Source organism: Polyodon spathula, chromosome 14 (assembly GCF_017654505.1).
Source record: "Polyodon spathula isolate WHYD16114869_AA chromosome 14, ASM1765450v1, whole genome shotgun sequence".
NCBI lineage: Eukaryota > Metazoa > Chordata > Actinopteri > Acipenseriformes > Polyodontidae > Polyodon > Polyodon spathula.
In genome coordinates, this window is record NC_054547.1 from 37654480 (window position 1) to 37672637 (window position 18158).

Below are 18158 nucleotides of genomic sequence, written 5' to 3' on the forward strand. Positions count from 1 at the left end.
GTTATTTTCAGGTCTACCTTAATCACATTTTGTGGGGTTTTCTAATGCTATGAATGCCTCTTTTTTTCTTGACCATGGTGGGACCCAATGATTTGCTGTGTCTGTAAATACAATGCCATTCCTTTACTTCCAGGACTTGAGGCTGCCATAACAAAATAAACATAAAAACACACACAAACCACACTTCACTAAATAAAGCTCAAACAAACAAAAAGTTACAAAGGGTTTTTTAAAGGTAAAAAGCTGAAAGAAAATGGATTGTACAGTGAAGTTGTTTTCAAAGCTAGATCGAGGATGGAAGAAGAGTTTGACAATCCTGTCTGTCGAACATCGCAAACCCGTTTTGCCTTTTTCAGCTGCACAAATTTACTGGACTATGTGGATTGTCGGTATTGTGTGTTTTTCCTTAGTTTTACTTCTAATGGGGAAGTTACTGAACATTTTAAAAAGGCTACAATAATGCGTGGAGACTCAATCTGCTCTTCAGCTTGCTTGAGGAATGTAAACTGGCTGGTAGGATCCCAGGTTTGGAGGGAGGGCGCGCAGGCGGTGCAGTGGGAACTTTATCAAGCAAGGGAACAACTTACGCGCTCTCCTTAAGGGAACTGTTTCATTTAATTACTCTCTCTCTCTGTGACGAAGATACATGTGTTATATGCAAAATAGTGTTAGTATTTCAAGTCAGTTGGTTCTGGATTGTAGGGATTAACCACTACAATAGCGTTTTTTTTTTTTTTCTTTCTTCTTCTTACGGCCAGGAAGTGATTGAACAAATCCGTCTCTGAACTGGAACGACACAACTTCGGTGGAAAAGTGGAATTCTTTTTTTACGTATTTTTTAATTTTTTTTATTTCATGAGCAATTCTTAAGTAATTTTACAGCTGCTTGTAAAATTGTGTAGTTTCCACTGTGGTGGAACGCTGCAGACTTTTAAACATTTGATCTTCAAAATACTGCAAGAACGTAGCGCACACATATATTTAAATGTAATTCTAATTATATATTGGCTGGTTATAGGATGGGTGATGTAGGAGATCTCGCCGGTAGTGGACTGAACCAAACAGACGGCCTCGATGTGTCTCAGATCATTTCCCTGTGGCACAAGGAGTATTTAACTAAGTGCTTCGCAAACGAGAGAGTTTGTATGTCATTTTGTCTGTGGGTCATATCCGCCTTCCTATGGATCATAGCTCATACGATGTAAGTATATAATTCACCCGAACAAATACTTTCCCTATTATTATTATTTGTAGTAGTCGTAGTAAAAGTGTCCACGTTACAATTTTAAAACAACAATCTGCATTTTAAGGCAGAAATGAAATGGGTTTGTTTTGTTTAATTCTGTGTATAACGAGCAATGCATGCCAGGATGCCTGCCTTATAGAAATGCATCAATCGTGTATCCTGTTGAGCCCCTGCTTTCACTGCCTCGTACCAGGGACTCCACGACACGGGTGACGTAATACAGGATAATACAGTCAAACCCGCCCGCTTTTTATTACAGCAATTGGAGTGTCTCGTCCACTGTATAATAGGGGTCAGTAGGGACAAGCACCTGGTTAGTACATCACTTCGGTTATTGTCACATCTCACTCATATTTATCAGCAATGGATTTCCACCGCACTGTGGGAAATCAGAGCTTAGTATTGCAATGTTTACCTGTATTGCAGAGTTTTGGACTGTTAAAAGAACATTGCAAGGTTTATTTACTAGTATGTTCAGCGAATGTACAGTATAGTAGAGGAAGTTCCTCTTCCTGTACAATATTCCAATTTGGAAAGCAGCGAGAGAGCCATATTATTATTTAATAACGTATTTGCTACTGATTACAAATGTCTTGAGCCATTTCTCAGCATATTCAGATCAACATCCATCCTGAAAATATGTTACTTTAAAATAGAATCGACCTTTATTTAAATATATAAAAATATATCCTCTCCTGATACCAACAACACACTGGCACTGGCAAAAATATTTCAGAGTGATACACACTCAATAATAATGATAATAATAATAATAATAATAATAATACAGTACTCAGTGAGTTGGTGGTTGTCACACCCTTGCACTGAAGAAAAGTTTGGTTTACAACAATAAGTGACAAGTGATGTTAGAGCCATGGGCATTGAGGCAGCCGCTGAAATACCTCCTCAGAAGAGCCTGATAAAGCAATCAGAATGTCTTCATGACCAGGCCATGGTGCTGTTACTGCTGGCCCCGATGTAAGAGGGCATGCCTCAGAATAGCGTTTAGTTGTTTGCCTATTTCCAATTAGGCCTTGTCACAATTCTTAAAAACCTACAGCGAATCTTCATGGTCAGTTTCTGCTGACATACATTCTGAACAAAGCATTGCTGTCCTTGCAAAACTATTGTTCCAACTTGGAACTGGATGTGTCACCAAACATTCTGATTCTCAAAGAAATCTCAAGAGGCGGGGTCACTGTTGAGAGTCATTTGACTATACAGGGGGTCCTCCCACGCACAAATGGGAAAAGCATGAGAAAACTGCAAAAATTCTGTTCAAAAACACCTTGGTAAGATTTTATAAGGGGTAAGCTTGCATTCATCCTTTCAGTATACACAGGATACAACTGAAACATTACTTCCAATGGAAACTCACGAGCATTGCACAAATAAATGTGTGATTGCAACCCAAGAAGGAGTTTGCAGATTCATGTTGTTTTGTTTCAGGCTGATATGTCTGCAGTGCCAGAAGAAGCCAGTCCACTCTAGCAGCTCTGCGTTCATCACTGTCTACAGCTTTCTGGGGAACATGTGCAACGCCCTGGGAGCCCTCTTAGCAAAACAGCTCACTGTACAGGTACAGTATGTGAGACAAGCTCCCATTCACTGTTCTGTTGTTTAATAAGCTGATCTCTATGTGACCGGGGCTCATGGTTTCTAATCCTAACCTCCAATACCCACTGATGTCTTTCCTCTTTTGTTTCAATTCTAGGTCTTTACTGGAGCCTACTTGACTGCTGTAGACATTCTTTACTTCATCCTCATTTTCTTCCCTGTCTGTAAATGGGATACTTCAAGCAGTGGAGGTACAGTATGCATGAATGGAAATAAACAATCAGGGGCTAATTGTGGTGATCCAGGGGGACATGGGAGCAGCGCCTTGGTTTCTACTGGCAGCAGTCTCAGGTTCAAAGCACTTTCTGTTGGGACTAGGAGAGGAAGGAACAGGGACCAGCTTGCTGTATGGATATGTTCCGTCAACACAGACCCGTGTATGCGATGCGATTCAAGTGCTCTGTAGGGTCTCTTAGGTATAGGGGGCAACCCTGAAAATGAATCTTACTGTGATCTGAATCGTTTCGTTTCACGTTCAGGCAGCAGGAAGAAACTCAAGAAGGGGAGGCGGAAGAGGAATGTGTTTGCCGTCACACTGCCCCTTGCTGTGGGATCAGGGTACTACATCTCAAAGACCACATTTCAAAGCAAGCCCTTTGAGCAGGTGTTTCATGGGACCGGGCGACGCCTGCTGACCACATTTCTGCAGGTAACCGAGTCACACTTCTTAGCATTATGAATTTTATTACTAATATTTAATTTTCCAATTTTAAATACATAATAACAACCCCTCCTGTATCAGATAAGAGCAGGATTTGACAAGCACATGGTTATTCCAGTTCCACTAGGAAAGGACTCACAGAGGATGGCAGTGCCACCTAATGGTCATTATGTAGAATTGCAGATGGCAATAAGAGGTTCAGAGACTGGCATGCATTTGTTTCATTTTATCAACTTTCCTGCAGATTTGTATTGTCACAAACACCAAACACCGAAGGAGCTAGGTTAAGCAGACATTGCTTTATCAGAACTGTACTGGACCTGTCCTGTAGTTTAGGATCTCACGTGTGGTTTCTCTTCTCAGGATAACACAGAAATCCTGGGCTACGCACTGGGCTTGGTGGCGTTCATCACCTGCTGGACGTCTAAGTTTTCTCACATCTCCAGAGCAGTGAGTAGCACCTAACTTGTGTATGCTGTTGTTTGTTCTGCATGTGTGAAAACAACTGATTGTTCTGTTTTTTTCATATCCACACTTTTATGGGCAAAGTGATTTGTGTGCACATTAAAATAATAGAAACCTATATTAAAGGTTTTTTTTTGTTTTTTATTATTATAGTTTAGAATTTAAGGTTAATCATTTTCACGCTCACTCAGCCTATCCTAAAAGTGTTTTGTTTGTTGCTTTAACTTAAATTCAGGAGTGCACTGACATTATTAAATAAGGGCACCACAAGTACCAACATGGGAATCATTTCTGAGAGTTTAATTGCAATTATGAAACTTGTAGAAGTAATGAAAATAATTGCGTCTTTATTGTAGTGAGAGGCCGCCAAGCAGCTGCCCTGTGCAGCATTACTGTAGTGATCTAATTACAGCCTCTATCTCCCTCTATTTTATACTGTGCTGTGCAGCATTACTGTAGTGATGTAATTACAGGCTCTATCTCCCTCTGTTTTATACTGTGCTGTGCAGCATTACTGTAGTGATCTAATTACAGCCTCTATCTCCCTCTGTTTTATACTGTGCTGTGCAGCATTACTGTAGTGATGTAATTACAGCCTCTATCTCCCTCTGTTTTATACTGTGCTGTGCAGCATTACTGTAGTGATCTAATTACAGCCTCTATCTCCCTCTGTTTTATACTGCCCTGTGCAGCATTACTGTAGTGATGTAATTACAGGCTCTATCTCCCTCTATTTTATACTGTGCTGTGCAGCATTACTGTAGTGATGTAATTACAGGCTCTATCTCCCTCTGTTTTATACTGTGCTGTGCAGCATTACTGTAGTGATCTAATTACAGCCTCTATCTCCCTCTGTTTTATACTGTGCTGTGCAGCATTACTGTAGTGATGTAATTACAGGCTCTATCTCCCTCTGTTTTATACTGTGCTGTGCAGCATTACTGTAGTGATCTAATTACAGCCTCTATCTCCCTCTATTTTATACTGTGCTGTGCAGCATTACTGTAGTGATGTAATTACAGGCTCTATCTCCCTCTGTTTTATACTGTGCTGTGCAGCATTACTGTAGTGATGTAATTACAGGCTCTATCTCCCTCTATTTTATACTGTGCTGTGCAGCATTACTGTAGTGATCTAATTACAGCCTCTATCTCCCTCTGTTTTATACTGTGCTGTGCAGCATTACTGTAGTGATCTAATTACAGCCTCTATCTCCCTCTGTTTTATACTGTGCTGTGCAGCATTACTGTAGTGATGTAATTACAGGCTCTATCTCCCTCTGTTTTATACTGTGCTGTGCAGCATTACTGTAGTGATGTAATTACAGGCTCTATCTCCCTCTGTTTTATACTGTGCTGTGCAGCATTACTGTAGTGATGTAATTACAGGCTCTATCTCCCTCTGTTTTATACTGTGCTGTGCAGCATTACTGTAGTGATCTAATTACAGCCTCTATCTCCCTCTATTTTATACTGTGCTGTGCAGCATTACTGTAGTGATCTAATTACAGCCTCTATCTCCCTCTGTTTTATACTGTGCTGTGCAGCATTACTGTAGTGATGTAATTACAGGCTCTATCTCTATAAGTAATAAAACACAAAGCAGTAGAGATCATGAGACTCTTCTGTGTGTAAACTAACCCCTGGATGTGTCTTTCAGTACAAAGTGAGGATGTTCTCTGCAGTCCTTATCTGGTCTCAGGTGTTCTCCATCTTGGCCAGTGTCCTCTATGCAGCAGCCATCTTATTCCATGACAAACAGCTCAAGTACATCCTGAAAGCATTGCCATGGTTACTGAACTCGCTGGGCTGTGCAACCCTGGACACTGCTGTATCCTTTGCAGGAATAAAAAACACAATTTATGTACTGTTATTGTGCGTATTGTGCATATTGCATTGTTATTTGTCAACCTTTTTATGGGATGATCCACTTTTAAGAACAAATTAAAACCTGTATTAACAAAGGAAGAAACACACAGAGCTGCCATCTTCACAAAATAGAGAATCCCTCTCTTCCTTTTGAACCATTGCTTTCTCCTCTGCACTTTGCCCTTTGCCCCTTGACCCAACACTCACAGATTCTGCTGCTGCTGTGCTGCGCGAAGTCCAGTGCCAGCCAGCAGAAAGACCTTGAGAGAAGCAGAGGAGCCGATACCCAGGCTCTGCTAGCCCAGTCTGTCCTGGGAGTATGGGAGGAGGAGGAGGAGCTGCTCGTGAAATCAAGCAAAAAAGCGAAAGCGAGACGCTGGGTATGGTTTGAGTTCATTTCTATTGTTTACTGTGAAACAGCACAGACTGCTTAATGCTGAATCTGGAAACAGAGGCAGTTTTAGGGGTGAGCAACCAGGGCAATTGCCTGGGTGCCCCCTACTGGGGCTCATATCTACAGAGTAGTGAAAAACTAATTGCACATTCATAACAGTACCTCATATGTCACCTTCAAGTGGCATAGTCTAGTTCATGATGCTGTTTCATTTTACGATAATTGTAAAATGTGAAATGGTATCATTGCCTTTTAACAGGTACGTAACAATAATTAGGCCAACTGATCTTTTAGTTTACTTTCTGAAGTGACTTGTTTATTTCTTATGTGAACATTCTTTTCCAAGCAAAGTAACAGTGGAGGGAAAAGGGATGAGGGAGGAGGAAGGAGGGAGGAGGGAGGGGCTCGCACCTCAGCCTCTGTCCGGGGGCCCCTGACGAGTCTAACACTGGCTCTGTCTGTACCTGCCAGCAGCAAACAGGACGTGTCTATGGAAAGGTCTCACATTGTCACAAACAGTCTGTAGAGTTGTACTCCTTCACAACAACTCTCTGCTTCATTTTTTTCCTTCCATTTTTAGTTACAGCTTAAACAACAACGAAAAAAATGTCTTCCATTACCTTTGTGGATTTAATTACCCAGGTTTTTTTTTTTCTACATAAAAAGCGTAAAGTCAGCGGTAACTGTCACACACATCATGAACTGCTTTGCACGCACAGCTAATTAAAGCCTGGCTTGAAGTTGTGCTCTTTCTGTGTTAGTACGCCCTCAATAGATACTCGAGAGGCTCATTAGTATAGTGTATTCAGAATGTCAACCTTTTTTTTCTTTGTAGGATTCTGACTGGATACCACTTAATACACTCCCTAACAACCGCTACCTACACAGAATGGCTGAGATTGGACGTTTCATAGACCTGAGCATTGAACCAGTGCAGAAGGTACTCCCAGCTCTGTTTCAGTGTGTTGCTGTGGTGGCTGAAATCTGTACAAAGCATACGGTTTCGTTTCTGATCCGTGTTCAAGTCATGTCCTCATTTGTTGCTTGTATACAGTACAATGGTGTAAATCCAGTGAAATAAAACCCAAACGAAACAACCGTGTAACGTTCAAAGCTTTGGACAGACAGAAAGAAAGAAGTGAAAAGAAAAGAAAAGAAAGCAAAGAAATGCATGTGTGTTGCAGGTTCCATTTGGAGCGGTAAGGCTCCCGGGGGAGGGAGAGGTTAGCCCCACGGACCCTGAGCCGCCAGCCTACCCTCCTCTGAAGGTGATCCGTGCTGCCCTCTCTTCCTCCTCCTCCTCCTCCTCCGGCAGCGTCTCAGGCGGCCTCTCCATGACCTCAGAGCTCGAGGTACGCGTGCTTGGCACTGCCAGCCATTCCTCTCACAGGGTGACCACCTCATGCCACTAGATTGGAAACAGTAAATGCATGGCAATTTAACTTGTGTTGTAACTACTCAAAGTGGTAGGCATGTAGTGGAAGTTGCATCTTGTATGATGGAATCCGGTGGCGTTGGTCAGTCTATTCTTAACCCATACTCTACCACATAACAGCTGTGCTTCCATCTGTCAGGTTTCCATACAACCATCTCTTTGCCAAGTTGAAAAGTGTTTAACGTGAATATTGCAATATTTAGGATTGGAAATTAGTAGTTTAGCACTTGAAACATGACAAAACATTTTAAAACTAGGATCCATAACAGAAGTAATATATCAAATGACTTGTGCCCAAATGTAAGGGGCTTTACAGTAGTTTATCAGTTAAAAATGACACTTAAAATAACTTATTTGTGTTTTACAATTTAATACTAAATTAAAATGTATGCAAGATGTACTTCCTTCATAGTCCCACAGGTGGCAGTATTGTATAATACACAAACAGAAATTACAGCTAAATTGGACTTCTTACTGCCTTTTGCTGTCCTTTTTCACGTTTCCTGCGTTATGGGAATGTTTTTGGATTACAACTTTTAATAACTACTAACATGTTAAGAAATTGGTTTCATTATTTGTTGACTGTTAGTTGTTATTGAATGACTTGCATATCATTTTCAGTTGAAGTAAAACCCTCATGAGTCGATCATATCGGTGAAAAGGGTTTCTATTTGTTTAGGCATTTTAAAAGACACCAGCATGTAGTAACCTAGTAATTATAAACAACCATCATCAAAATAAAATAAAGAATATCCAGGCATTTGTATGTAAGCTATTTTAAAATAAAGCATGACCCAAAACCTTGTAAAATGGGTGAATAATTTTATATTTTTTTTATGTATATTTTTTGTATACAACTGTAAGTCACCCTGGATAAGGGCGTCTGCTAAGAAAATAAATAATAATAATAATAATAATAATAATAATAATAATAATAATAATAATAATAATAATAATAATAAATATTAGCAGAAGATAATCCTAGTTTTTGTATATCTGCCTCCCTCATGAGATGACGTTCCTGTTTTAGACTTCTCCCATGTCCAGACAGGTCGAGTCACTTTCTTGAGACGCTGTCCCCTATCTCATGTAGGACTAGTGTAGGTAAAAGAGGAGCAACACCCATGAGCCTAAAGACTCTCAGACCCTTGTTACAGGGGCCAGGCTTGATCAAGCTTAATTCCAAAAAGAAATGCCCTCATAATAAAATGAACACTGAAATATTCGCTATCCTGGATCCTCAACTGCAGGCATCCGAAGTTTGCATAGCCCTGTCATGTGGACCTCTGCCTGCAGTTGAATGAATGGCTTCAAGGTGCGCTGACCAGAGCAGACCCAGCGGCCTCCTGTTTCTCTAAGCTGTGAATGATGATATTCTCTGTGCTTTTCAATCATGCTAGATCCTCTTTGTTTAGTTCTGTTGATTTGTTTTCTTACTCCACAGCAAAATTATTTGGAAGCCCTAAACAGAGAACAGGTATGGAACCTTATAGTTTTACATTGCATGTGTTTTGTCTGGTACTGTAGCACGTATTGGGGTGCAGTGGGGGCGCACTGTATAGCCCCCCAGCTTATGAGTTGGAGTTCCTTGGTGAAATGCACTTTGTATTTTGTATAGAAACTGGAATGTATTATCAGAGATTGCGGCCAGGGTAAATGTTCAAACATCAATGGTGGAGGAACAATCTATCTGCAGTATTCAAATATATGCACCCAAAAAAGAAACAAATGCATTTGAAATGTTTGTCATTAGCTACCTATCTACCTGCACTCTGTCTGCACTCAGAGTGGTTCTTCACCTGAGCCGCTTAGTGTACTGGAAAAGCCCCCTCACCCACTAACCCTGCTGGGTGAGGAGTGCTGTGAAATCCACAGTGAGCCATTCTGCTCCAGGCTTTGGTTCTGACCCGGCCGGATGTATGAAATGTGACCAGTGCTGCCTCCTCCTGGTGTTGAACTGTACCCCAGCTAACACAGCTGTGAGTTACCCCTCTCCACCTCACAAGCACAGATTACATCAGTGAACAATGATGTGTCCCCAATTCGCTCCGCTAGCTTCGATTGGGAGTGAGTAGCTGGTGAGCATCTGGGATTACAAAGAAAGGGTTGGGCATGTCTGCCTCGGGTGCAGTATTAAATAGACAGGGTCTGTGGGAGATTGAGCATTCTCTGCTTCTATTTTGGGTATCATGTTAAGAAATGACTAGCTAACGTTGTCATGTCTCACGAGTGGTTGTATTAAGAGCTGGCCACACCTCATAGCAACAAAATACAAAAACTCATCCAAAACAAAACACTGCTTAGAAGTAGGTTCTCAGTCAGTGCCGTGACGGACCTACACATCTAACTCTCTGCTGTGCATTCTGACCTACACATCTAACTCTCTGCTGTGCATTCTGATCTACACATCTAACTCTCTGCTGTGCATTCTGATCTACACATCTACCTCTCTGCTGTGCATTCTGATCTACACGTCTAACTCTCTGCTGTGTCTACCTCTCTGCTGTGCATTCTGATCTACACGATCTACACACGTCTAACTCTCTGCTGTGCATTCTGATCTACACGTCTAACTCTCTGCTGTGCATTCTGATCTACACGTCTACCTCTCTGCTGTGCATTCTGATCTACACATCTAACTCTCTGCTGTGCATTCTGATCTACACGTCTACCTCTCTGCTGTGCATTCTGATCTACACATCTAACTCTCTGCTGTGCATTCTGATCTACACGTCTAACTCTCTGCTGTGCATTCTGATCTACACTGTCTACTGATCTCTCTGCTGTGCATTCTGATCTACACATCTAACTCTCTGCTGTGCATTCTGATCTACACATCTACCTCTCTGCTGTGCATTCTGATCTACACATCTAACTCTCTGCTGTGCATTCTGATCTACACATCTACCTCTCTGCTGTGCATTCTGATCTACACGTCTAACTCTCTGCTGTGCATTCTGATCTACATTCTCATCTAACTCTCTGCTGTGCATTCTGATCTACACATCTACCTCTCTGCTGTGCATTCTGATCTACACGTCTACCTCTCTGCTGTGCATTCTGATCTACACGTCTAACTCTCTGCTGTGCATTCTGATCTACACGTCTACCTCTCTGCTGTGCATTCTGATCTACACGTCTACCTCTCTGCTGTGCATTCTGATCTACACGTCTACCTCTCTGCTGTGCATTCTGATCTACACATCTAACTCTCTGCTGTGCATTCTGATCTACACGTCTAACTCTCTGCTGTGCATTCTGATCTACACATCTAACTCTCTGCTGTGCATTCTGTACAAAGATCTACACGTCTAACTCTGCTGTGCATTCTGATCTACACGTCTACCTCTCTGCTTTGAGTTCTTTAAGTTTTGTGCTAAGTAACAACCATTCTCAATACTGATTTGTTGGAACATATCAGATACACCAACCCAGATGCTCAAGATTTAGTTCTACAAATATCAATATATAGTTCAGTTATAGTTATTCAGTTGATCTAAATGATTTCTGTATTAAACATTGCCACCATTTAAAAAAAAACAGGGCCTTACTCCCCTGACACTTTTAAAGACTTTTTTTTTTTTTATAAACTTATTATAGAGGGCTCTTTTTAAAGGGGCGTTATTAAGACAGTTTGGCTCAATTGAATATACCCCCAATCTGTATTAGGATTTCTGATGTAATGAGGGGATTTCTGAATGATTTCATTTCAAGAAAATCCTGTCCGATTGAGTCCCAAGGTTAAGTAAAAAGTTACATATCTATTGAAACAAGAAACTTTAGTTGTGGAAAGAATGAAGAATGTGTGGTTGACTTGGAACACAGCAGGACATTTACCTGGTGGAATTTCAGCTTTCACTATTGTTACATGAGGATTCCACATAAAGCACTGTACAAGTTAAGATGTGTGAGTCTGTGATGTCCCGCATTCTAGCAAGCTGGTGTTTTCACCTTGTTTCTTTTCTTGCAGTGGGACTTTGAAGACGTAACTGAGGATTGGAGCAAAGATAGGAGGCCACAGAACTTGGGTGTGTCCCAGGAGGTCTTCCCCCTCAAGGACTGGACAAGCTTGCCCCTGGATAACTCTGTCATCCAAACAGAATCAGACTTGTGGTTCTGTCACAGAAATGTGGAAATGACAGAGGAGAGAGCTGCTGCCATCTTGGCAGACTATGAGAGGGAGAATCGAAGAAGTGGAAAATGAAGGGGGGGGGTTCTAGTTTTATACATAAACAAGACATGTATCCTGAATGTGTCCTTCGTGGAGAGAAGAAGACCAAGGTGTACAATTTTAGCTTTCAGCTTGTTAACCAAATGACTGTGACAAGCCATTTAATAGAAGTGCTGGAAATCCCTAGCTGGCTCACGGATTTATAGAGCTTGGGAATAGGATCACGCATTGATTTATTCTGGCCACCTGTTTCATTTAACAGGGACCTATCGTATTGGTGACTGGGAGGAACTGGTTTTGACTTTTTAGGCTTTTTTTTTATTCTTTTGTAAAAAAATAAGGGGGGTTGTGGCAGGGCAGAAGCCCTGCACGGGTAAATAAATGTATCAGAGGATCATTAGTTTGCTTCCTTTGGACCAGCAGTCTGCTTTGTTATCAAGTCCCCTGTCATGTCAATCCTAAGAGTCTGATGAGAGCTGAGCCAGCCCCTCCATTACAGGGGCCCTCGTTCTCATCAATCAGTGCTGTTTGAAATCTCCCTAAAAACATTAAGAATAGAAAAGCTATTTAGATCCATGGCTGGGCTTTGATCTCAGGTGGTGCCAATGAGATGTTGGCGCAATACTGAATATTCTAAGTGATGGGCAGTTAATGAACATCCTTTCCTGTGATATATGGACAACGTGAAGCATAACGTGGAGGAAATTATTTTCCTCAATTGCATTTTCTAGAATGATTAGATTTTACACATAGTAAATGCAATTTTTTCAGTTTCTGCTGTCTAAAAAATAAATAAATAAAAAAGGCTAATTCCAACTCCAGTTACCGGTAAGTGCATAATTACCATAAGCGAATTTACAAAACGTGGGGCCGCGCTTCTGCCCGTCCCGTTCCGAGTAGCTGTCTGATCTCAAATCTTTGTCAAGTCGTGTCTTGAAGGATCCCAATGATTTAGCATCGACAGCATAGCCAGGTAACACATTCCACACACATACCACTCACTGTGGCAGGAAGCGTTTCCTACTTTCTGTCGTGGGTCTGCCTTCACTTCCTTTCCAGCTGTGTCCTCTGGACCTGGTTTCTGTGCTGCGCTTAAATTAGTATTGGCTTTGGGTTAACAACTTTGTCAACTCCGTTTAACTTCAATCAGGCTCGCCCGACTTCTTTTTTCCCCAGGCTAATAAATATCTAGATGTGTAAATGGGAACAGTGCGTTTCGCTTTGGCATTCTGTGGTGGGGCTGAATGCAAGCTAGCTTCCAAATGAAAGATCTTCAAAAAAGCTCAGAGAGCTGTGACGTCACGAAGGTCCACCCTCAGAAACCCGTGCCGATCGAGCACAGCCCGGCGCAGCTTTGAAAAGTAGCAGCGAGAGGCTGGCTGCGGCTGTGAACCACAGAGACGATGCAGAGCCGCCACTCGCAATTCAAACAGCGACTAAAACTACTGCTCCCCTTGTTCGTGCAATGGAACGACTTGTTATTTTTATGCACAGAAGGGTGAACAGCCTTGTCAACGCTGTATTAAATACACGGTAACACTTTAAAACAAGGGGCTGTTCATATGCAATCCATGATGAATTGCAAACACGGAATTACAGTGTTAGGATTTGAAACTCATTCATCAGGAATTTCTGTGGCTCACACATAGAAACGAATTAATCGATATCATATAACAATTAACAGTAAATTCAACATAATGTACTAATCCATGATAAGTAATCTATACTGTCACAACAAAGTTATTATTCAATAATTACATCAAAGTAACTCAATATAGTCTGATAATCCAGAAACTGACTACAGGACTTTAAAAATTAACATGAAGTTATACTGGACCGCAGATGAATGCAATCCCCATGAGTGATACATTGTGATAAATGTAATTACGATTCATTATATACATCAAACAAATAGGATAATTCGTGAATTATGCAACTGGGGTATAAACAGGTGGTGTTGCGGGTTAACTTTCCCATAGGTTTGGAGAAGGCGTTCCTAGTAGCAACGTTCACGACTCAGCAGAAGGCATGCACTGTTCATGACCTAGCCTTTGCTTAGTAACACGGTTTGCTTCAGTTGGTTTCATGTGGTCGAATGAGCTGAGGCTTCAGTGCCCTCACGAGCCAGCAGACCCACTCCTGGCACCTCGCTCGCGCGCAGCACGTTGCACACCGAATTACTCCACAGCATGACTCTCGGGTGAGAAATAAAGGGGCCCGGGAGGTTTTGGGTGAGTTTTGTATGTTTTATGTGTATGTTTAAGGTCGCCTTTTCAGTGGTAGGGCGAGAATTCTTTTAGTAGTGTCAGCAGCACCAAAACAGCGTCTGCTCCACTGAAAACTGAAACCAAAAAGCATATATATATATTTTATATTTTTATTATATATAAATACCTATATATATATATATATATATATATATATATATATATATATATATATATATATATATATTTATTATTTATTTTATTTATTTTTATTTTATTTATATAGCACCTTATGTCATAGACTCCAAAGGTGCTTTACAGAAAACATAATGCACACAAAATAAGAAGAGATTAAAATAGCATTAAAATGATTGTAATAAAAACACTATTTTAAAATAAAAGTAAATACATTTCCAGGCATGTATATTTAAAGCAAACGAACGAACAAACAGAAAAACAGTAATAATAAAAAGAGTATAATAAAAAGGCCTGTGTATATAAATAAGTCTTTAATCTAGACTTAAAAACAGCAAGACTCCTAGCTTCTCTGACAAAACAGGCAGAGCTTCATAATGTAGGAGCCTTATAAGAAAAGACCCTTCCTCCCATACTATTATTATTTACCCTTGGAATAACCAAGAGCCCTGCATCCTGAGATCTAAGATTCCTCTTAGGAATGTGTGGGATCAGTAGCTCTTGTAACTAACTGGGTGCTAATCCATTAAGAGCTTTATAAGTTAAAAATCAAATCTTAAAATCAATTTGAAACTGCACAGGAAGCCAGTGTAAGGAGACAAAGACAGGAGTAATGTGTTCATCTTTTCTGGTTTTAGTTAGAATTCTTGCAGCAGCATTCTGAATAAGCTGCAAGCGAGACACCACATACTTTGGAATCCCAGAAAAAAGTGCATTACAACAGTCGATTCCTGGAAGCAAACTAATTTTTAATATATATATATATATATATATATATATATATATATATATATATATATATATATATATATATATATATACACACACAGTGTGTGTGTGTGTGTGTGTGTGTGTGTGTGTGTATATATATATATATATATATATATATATATATATATATATATATATATATATATTTACATGGTAAAATGAGAAATTGAAAGAAATATATAATATTTGTGGTGGTTTTAGTCCACCCTTATACAGCTGCATGAATTGGAAAGTAAGTGTGTTTACAACTTGGTAGTTTATTGCAGTAGATGGGTGGAAAGGTCACATTTTGCCCCACCTTTGAATTTGTACTTTGGCAACAGTATTGCTAATAATTATCTAAACATAAAGGAATTAAAACTTGACTCCCACAGCACAGCAGTTCAAGCCATGCCATGCTTTATTACACACAGCAGCTGGGACCTGCATGCAGTATGACCCTTTTCAACATTGCATAAATCACTGGGGGACACCCGCAGCACTGGGGGACAGCCTGCAATCCCCCAGGACCTTCATTTTAATACAAATTTTTATCATACACGAGTATGATCCAGCATTCCCCGAAGCCACAAACAAAGATGTGTTCTGTATACTTGCAGTCTTTGTGAATTGGCTATGCAACATTGCGTACAATTTTTCGTGTTATTGTCTATAGAATGTGAATGGTATTGCTTTGTAATGTACTGTAGGGTTATTTGAGGGGTCAATGTGTAACCTCTTACCACCTCAACTTGGGCTGCAGTAGTGTAGGGTCACCGCTTCAATTAAAGGCTGTGGTTCCCCCATTCCTCTATAGGAGACTGTGGTCCAATGGTTAAAGAAACAGGCTTGTAAGCAGAAGGTCCCTGGTTCAAATCCTAGCTCAGCCACTGATTGTGTGACCCTGAACAAGTCAATTAACCTCCTTGTGCTCCATCTTTCAAGTGAGACATTGTTTACCCACCCTAGTCTTGTATCTTGTAAAGCACTCTGTGATGGTGGTCCACTATGAAAGGTGCTATATCAAAATAAAACATTACTATTATTCCTGGCTTTGTTCACACCCCCTTTTCTTTTTTTTTTACTGCTCCCATTGCTACTGCTATGAGTGGTGTTCCTCAAGTCTTTCTGTTGATCTTTATAGCCTGTGTGTGAAGTACTTTTGAGCAGACACCAGTGGGTACCACTGATGCAAACCGGTCAGTATACTGTACAGCTGCTCTCTGTAGAACACATATTTTAACATTATCAAGAGTTTGAATTGCATCCTTTCCAACCGCCCCCAAACTACTCTAGCTGTTCCTACAGGTTAAAACACAACTCTCTTCTTTGAGGCCATGTCAGTGTTGTTTTTTATTTTTCCCACACTTGTTAAAGAGTAAAGTGACAGAGAGGTGGCCAATGTTGTTTTGGCGCCTTGTCGTGAAATCTCCCGACACAGTGCGGGCCATTTAACTGATGCCAGGTAGCATTTGCTCGTCAAGCTGCAGCGCCACGCTGAACTAAGTGTGTTATTTTTTACACACCTGACTGCTTACAAGGATGGGATCAAAAAACATCTTTATCCAGTGCTCACAGTATGATGAAGTTCTGTTGAGTAAAAATAGAAATGGCTGTGAAATTCCCTAAGACTGCTTCAAGGTCGAGATTGGAAGAAGCCATTTGCAGTTCTTATGAAGTTTTTGACAGTGTTAGAGTAAAGGATTACAGTATGCAGGATTATAACCTCCCTCAAGGCAAAAATAATCTCCCCAATTACTGTACTGGATTAGGCATAACTAAACCTGAACCCTATCTGCAGTGTCTGTGTGTACTGTGAGAATAGAGCTGTTGTTGGCAGAGATACAGTAAGACAGCTGTTACTAAATTCTCATTACATGGGGTAAACAATGATTGAAGCTGTTGGTGCTTGTCACTGTGAGTTATCTCGGTATTTCATGAAAGTGCTTACACTGTTTTCAGTTTAAAAATCAAAGTAATTTGTGAACTTTCTACAGTAACCCTGTACTGTAGTGTAAAGTTGTGCAATCTCGTGGAGTTGGTGTGCTTTATTAAAAGGGTAGGAGCAGCTCTAGCATTTTGTAAGCACTTTCTCACCCAATAATAAAAAGTTTCCGTTGGTCAATGCACTATATATCTGTACTGTAGATCAGATCCCAGCCCGACAGGGATCTGACCTACAGCAACCTGAGTCTCGCATCTGACTTCACTGTAAAATCGGATTGGAACTTTGACTTGAATTTGTTATGCTTTGGAGTGGGTGTTGCAAGTTATGGATTAAACAGATTTTAGTTAGCAAGGTCATTATTGGCTCTGCAGTTTGTTACTGTGTACCAAAAAATGAATAATCCAACTGGCAGGGCGAAGGCCCTAAATGTAAAGTGTGTGTGTGTGTGTGGGGGGGGGGGTTGGTAATATAGGGTTGGCAGGGAGGGGGCTAAAATCCTCCCTGCCATGTAACCTCTGTTAAACTGTGTTGTACTGTGTTGACTCTGAATCGGTCAGTGAAGGCAACTTCCCAACCTGACATAAGGGTGTGCTGAGTATTCTTTTGTTTAAACCTTATATTTTGGCCCTTGAGTCTGTTTGTTTGTGTCTGTTTTTGTCTATTAAAAGTGTGCAACAGCGCTGAAACTGCAGCTTTTCTTGTCTCAGAGTCTCATTATTGACACTATCCTGCTACATTTGGTGTTAGGTGTGGGATAGGTCCCCCTGGAGACATAAAAAAAAAATAAAATAAAATAAGGTTTAAAGATATACTTTTGCAAGACACAAAACAGACATAGAAAACGCAACATAGAAAAGCTGTCAAAATCTGCATATTTATTTATGCGTTTTGATGCCCAGTTTTCATTCCATTGCACTTGATGGGTAGGGGATGGTAATGCTGTGGGTGACGGCAGCCTTGTTCAGTGGAGCAGCTCACAGAATCACACTATATGGAGAGAGAGGCTTGTGTTGTAAGTGAAGAATTCCCCCTGGCACAGGGGATATAAACAATAATGCTGCTGTAAAAGAACACAGGTTGCAGGCTGGACTGAATGTTTCAGCCCCCAAGGCTGTGCAGTTTGATACAGTATGACACTGTGTGCCATAGAGTTAGAATTGAGCAAACAAAACAAGCGGGGGCTGATTTTGAAGTGAAAAAT

General features: G+C 40.7%; 1 protein-coding gene across 2 annotated transcripts; it reads left to right on the forward strand.

Moving 5' to 3' along the window:
- Positions 1–312: 312 nt before the first annotated feature.
- Positions 313–12254, forward strand: LOC121326366 (transmembrane protein 44-like). 2 transcript variants are annotated; one of them, XM_041269620.1, is made up of 11 exons: positions 313–1201; positions 2696–2825; positions 2961–3054; positions 3343–3512; positions 3888–3974; positions 5649–5819; positions 6067–6237; positions 7087–7191; positions 7436–7603; positions 9131–9163; positions 11657–12254. In XM_041269620.1, the coding sequence occupies exons 1-11, from the start codon at positions 1020–1022 to the stop codon at positions 11888–11890; spliced, it is 1545 nt and encodes a 514-aa protein (XP_041125554.1). In that variant the 5' UTR covers positions 313–1019; the 3' UTR covers positions 11891–12254. The 2 variants fall into 2 exon arrangements, with proteins under 2 accessions (XP_041125554.1, XP_041125555.1); XM_041269621.1 differs by lacking the exon at positions 9131–9163.
- Positions 12255–18158: the final 5904 nt, after the last annotated feature.

Excerpts from the sequence above, each read along its gene's own strand:
- LOC121326366 (XM_041269620.1), top strand. The coding sequence starts at position 1,020 with ATGGGTGATGTAGGAGATCTCGCCGGTAGTGGACTGAACCAAACAGAC. Across the intron at positions 1,202-2,695 it reads TGGATCATAGCTCATACGAT|GCTGATATGTCTGCAGTGCC; the intron begins GTAAGTATATAA and ends GTTTTGTTTCAG. Across the intron at positions 3,975-5,648 it reads TTTCTCACATCTCCAGAGCA|TACAAAGTGAGGATGTTCTC; the intron begins GTGAGTAGCACC and ends TGTGTCTTTCAG.